The sequence below is a fragment of the Camelina sativa genome, chromosome 18 (assembly GCF_000633955.1).
Source record: "Camelina sativa cultivar DH55 chromosome 18, Cs, whole genome shotgun sequence".
NCBI lineage: Eukaryota > Viridiplantae > Streptophyta > Magnoliopsida > Brassicales > Brassicaceae > Camelina > Camelina sativa.
This window is the reverse complement of record NC_025702.1, coordinates 2,613,955-2,618,435: the sequence shown is the minus strand read 5'-3', so window position 1 is coordinate 2,618,435 and position 4,481 is coordinate 2,613,955. Positions and strand designations below refer to the sequence as shown.

General features: G+C 36.2%; 1 protein-coding gene across 1 annotated transcript in view; it reads right to left on the bottom strand.

The window, feature by feature from the left end:
• The window catches only part of LOC109130455, an 8,301-nt gene extending 5,173 nt beyond the window's left edge, over positions 1-3,128 (bottom strand). The window contains exons 1-6 of the mRNA XM_019240018.1: positions 2,995-3,128; positions 2,633-2,852; positions 2,094-2,489; positions 1,892-2,033; positions 1,178-1,817; positions 435-1,093 (exon numbers count right to left, since the gene is read on the bottom strand). Of these exons, the coding sequence (XP_019095563.1) occupies positions 435-1,093; positions 1,178-1,817; positions 1,892-2,033; positions 2,094-2,489; positions 2,633-2,852; positions 2,995-3,128 (2,191 nt within the window). The remainder of the gene's footprint in view (positions 1-434; positions 1,094-1,177; positions 1,818-1,891; positions 2,034-2,093; positions 2,490-2,632; positions 2,853-2,994) is intronic.

Sequence of the window (4,481 nt, the reverse complement as noted above, 5' to 3'; positions counted from 1 at the left end):
TTCCTCCAAAACCATATACAAAGAATACACCTCCGATGTCATTATCAACAGCATGCATAATTTCAGAATATATGTTCTTTTGCTCCTCAGTCATTTGCAACAACCAAGCATCATGTTTTCTTTTTTGATCTTCCCGATCATAATTCTTTTCATCAAAAATCTGGACATTGGTGTCATCCATCAATTCTTCAGGCAACTGAGGCATAGTTGTAAACGCGGTAAGAGATGTACCATTGCTTCTCAAAATCGTATCAATATCCTACAAAGCGAGTCTCTGCTTATCTTCATCACTTAGCACTAACTCTACAGCCAAAAAAAAATGTATTATTAATTTCGATATAGTACATTTTATTAATTATTAGTTTCAAAAACATGTTTACTTTGCCCAGAAATTAAATCTATTAGTTAAGAATTAATAGAAAGCAAATTTATACCTGGTCTGTTGAAGTAATATCTTCTTTGCTTTTGAAAATCATCTGAAAGTAGTTCCCAACACTTTTGCCAAACTAATTCTGGCTGTGACAAACTGAACGACTGCAGCATAACAACAAACATGCGACGAACAAAATTTCCAGAAGCCCAGAAACTTGTTCTCACTATATCGTCTATATATTCTTGATCGTTTTCCATCAAACCTAGAGCATAACATGCCTCTTTGTATGTAGAATAAACAACACCCTTCACCGTTTTTAGATCTTCAAAATTCTGTGGACCTAGTTGCACATTAAGAAGCACTCGTAGGTAGTAGCCATCTTCACAGCTAATTGGGACATAATTTATCCTACCTATAGCTGAGCCAGGCCGTTTGCGTAAATTAAATTCTCTTTCCTTTCCATCCCAGGTGAAATACTCTGGAATCTGGACATACGATAACCCTCTTGCTAATTCATTAACTCTGTTTAACTCAAACCAAGCCAAAAACATAGAAGCCTGTAACTCTGACCTATGCAAAACATAGGAGGCTTCGTCGTCCCCTTTAAAATATATAAGCTGTTTCCCCTCCAGATGAAATGATAATCTCATCACAGAAATGGATCTATCATGTATTGGATTTTTCAAAAGCCTCCAACCAGCTTCACAAGCAGATACATACCTACACAAAATTTAAAATTTCAGATAAATGATAAAGTTTACAATCTCTATAAATGCACGTTATAGAGATTTAATCTATACAAACCTGCAATCGAAGAAGTCTTGAATGTCATTCTTTGGTTTGATGTCATTCTTTGTTTTGGTAGCTGTAGATGTGTTGGTACTATTTTTCTTCTTCTTCACTGTTTCAAAAGACTTCTTCACTGTTTCATTAGACTTCTCTGAAGGTTCCACAACAACAGCAACCCTGTCCTGACCTTTGGTTATGTACTTGAATAAGTATTTTATAGACCCTGTTTGATTGCACCACTCTACATTAATGTGAGCTCTGTACCGTAGCAACAATGTTTTGTTATATGGTATAACATAACGGTTGTCACACTTGAAGCCATTCTTCTCGACAAAGTTCTTACTTCTACGTCTTCTATACACGGGGAAACCTTCTTTATTGACAGTAGTAAGCTCAACGTGTTTCTTTGGATAAAATTTCGAGCATTTCCCTTCCTCCATACATGGAGAGTTTGGGTTTACTGCCCCACATGGTCCATGTATCATCGTCTCTTTCACAATGTCGTAGAGTTCAGGCTCCTTATTTCTGTCAGGGAGTTCAGCTGAAATAATTTTGTCTATATCCTCCGGTTTTGGTAGTTTAGCATCTGGATGCATCCACAGTAATATATGAGCATGTGGTAGACCTCTTTTCTGAAATTCGATAGTATACATAGCTGCATTGTAATATGATTCAATAATCAGTATTGTACTTGATGATTGATATTAAAAGCTAGAGAAATAAACTTACAACATACTGTCTTGCCGAGGATGTGTTTTTTGGTGAAGTCGTCCATAAGTGAATTTAGTTTTATCTTAAACACTCTGCTTATAATATCTGGTCTATCGTCAGGATTGAGGTTGCGTGCACTACAATACCGAAGAAGCTCTGGCTATTTTGGATTGCATGTAAAATTGATGAACAGATCAGGATATCCATACTTTTGACATACAGCCATTGCATCCAAGTACATATTTCGCATATATCTCGGGCCACCCACAAACGTTGCTGGTAAGTAGAACTTCGTTCCTTGGTCATTCAAATCAGTCTTACCTGAATCATATGCATTCTTAACAGCGTCATAATTATCAGCTCTAATCTTTGACTGATTTAGTTTGAAATAACCAAGTCTGTTAACTTCCACTGTTGTGAATGCATCCACCAAGAACTGTTGGAAAAGCCTCTTTGATCGTAGAAGATTCTGGGACTCATTTTTCCTCTCTTGTATACGAAATGCAAACCACTGACGTAAACTTATACACTCATTCTCCTTCACTTTCCCAGGTTTCTTCTTTTTTTGAATCTTTTTGGAACCCTTCAAGATCCCAGGCCTGAACCCATCTTCACCCTTAGGAAACAACAGCGGATATTGTAGAGCAAGATAGGATGGATGGATTTCACTTATCCTTTGTAGTGATCCTGATTTTTCTTCAACTACATGTCACAGCTAGGCATGTCAACTGCAAAATCGCCCGGTATCAATGCAGCCACCTCCGAAGCTGTTGGGACATCATATTTTTGCCCATCTTTAACACGATCACTGACTATTCGCATGTGGAAGCTCTCTTCCGGAGACGTATTCATCCTATCTCTAGCTGATCGGAAAGTCTTTACATATGGATTTACCTCGTTAAGCAACTTGATGATTGCTGCTATTACGTCTTGCCTCAAATTCCCCTTCTTTTTGAACTTGTGCGCATTTTTTCCTTTGCTGATACAAATGGCATCATTTTATCAAGTAAGATTTGTAGTTATTGTACAGGTAAATGTATATTAGTAATGCAAACAATTTTGTTTTAAATAAATATTTAATAACATTTAAATTTACCAAAGCAGTTGTAGTTGATACTAACCTTAGAATCCCAGCTCTGTTCTCGATCTTGTTCTCTGTGTCGACAATATATAGCTGAGAAAATTTTGGCAAATCACCGTCTTCAGGTAGAAGACTTCCCATGAGATGATAATTTTCCCCTTGAATCGCAAACATATTGGGCCCCGACCTTTAGCGACAGAATTTTCACAGGTCCCTCCAAGAGATGTGAAGGAAAATATCATGTTATAAGCTCTAATATTTTCTCTAAAATGTTTACTCAACTCATCGTCATTGGTCAACAACGCATACAATAATTCTGGTTGATTTTTTAAGAATGGCAATTTCACGGAACTCTGCAAACAACACTGAGAAAATGTTGGGCGACTTTCTTTCCTATGACGATTAATGCGCTCATCATACCACATTATAGCTCCACAATATGAACAGGAGTAGTCTAGATCACCATGATCTAAATATTCTGTATTTGTTTAAAAATTAACTATATTAGTAGGCATTCCCTAATTAAAAAAAGCTTCTTACCTGTTTCTTTTTTTTTTGTTTGGTCTTTTTTTGTAGTTTCTTTTTTATCAGGGAATGCTTTGGTCAAACTATCTTCCAATATCCTGATGATTTGAAATCCTTTACTCACGTCGTCAGGAATGGTAGAAACCTCGTCCGCACTAAAATAATTTTCATGATCAGACTCATCTTCACTGGAACAATTGTATACTTGTTCTTCTCTATCCCTGATACCGTCTATATGTGTGAATATATACATAGTTAGTATTGTTTTAGATTATACTACAGTTAATACAAATATTGATTTTCAGTATTATACCTGCGGTAAGTTTTGTTTTGGAATATGTCCCATTGTTTTTCTCGACTTCTGCATTATATTCAGCGATTGCGGCTAGTATGCTATCTCCACCGCGTACCTTAGATGTTTTTTTCCGCCTTGCCAGAGCCTTTATAAACCTTAATGATGTTCGTGGTCTAATATCAATACTCCCTGTGTTATTTGAATACATGAAAACATATTCAGTAGACTTGCTTAAGTTTTTTTAAAAATGGATAAATGAGTACTTGAGTGAACCTATACTATACTTAATCTTACAGGAGAATAAAAACGAACATTTTTTGCTATTGACGGATGGGGGAGTAAATAGCGCTTGAGGGATTGCAATGTGTTTTTGTTTGCATGGAGGGGTATCTTGGTCTTTATACCTGTTGTCTGCATCCCCATAAGCGTATCAATCACCCCCGCCATTTAAAGTATGTTCATATGTATCCTGAAAATTTTAATAAATTTAATTTCAAAAGTTGTACCTTGTGTTGTGATTGAAGATGGTATATTGTCATTAGCAGAAATTGTAGTCTTTTTCTTTATGGGCAAAGGACGATTTCTTAGAACTTTGAATCCATCAATCGTAGGAAAATTAGTTACATCTCGCAAAGCACCATCGTTAGTCAATCCTGACTTTGTATTGGATCCTACCAATGCAAAAATGGATTGAAGTTAATATGTTA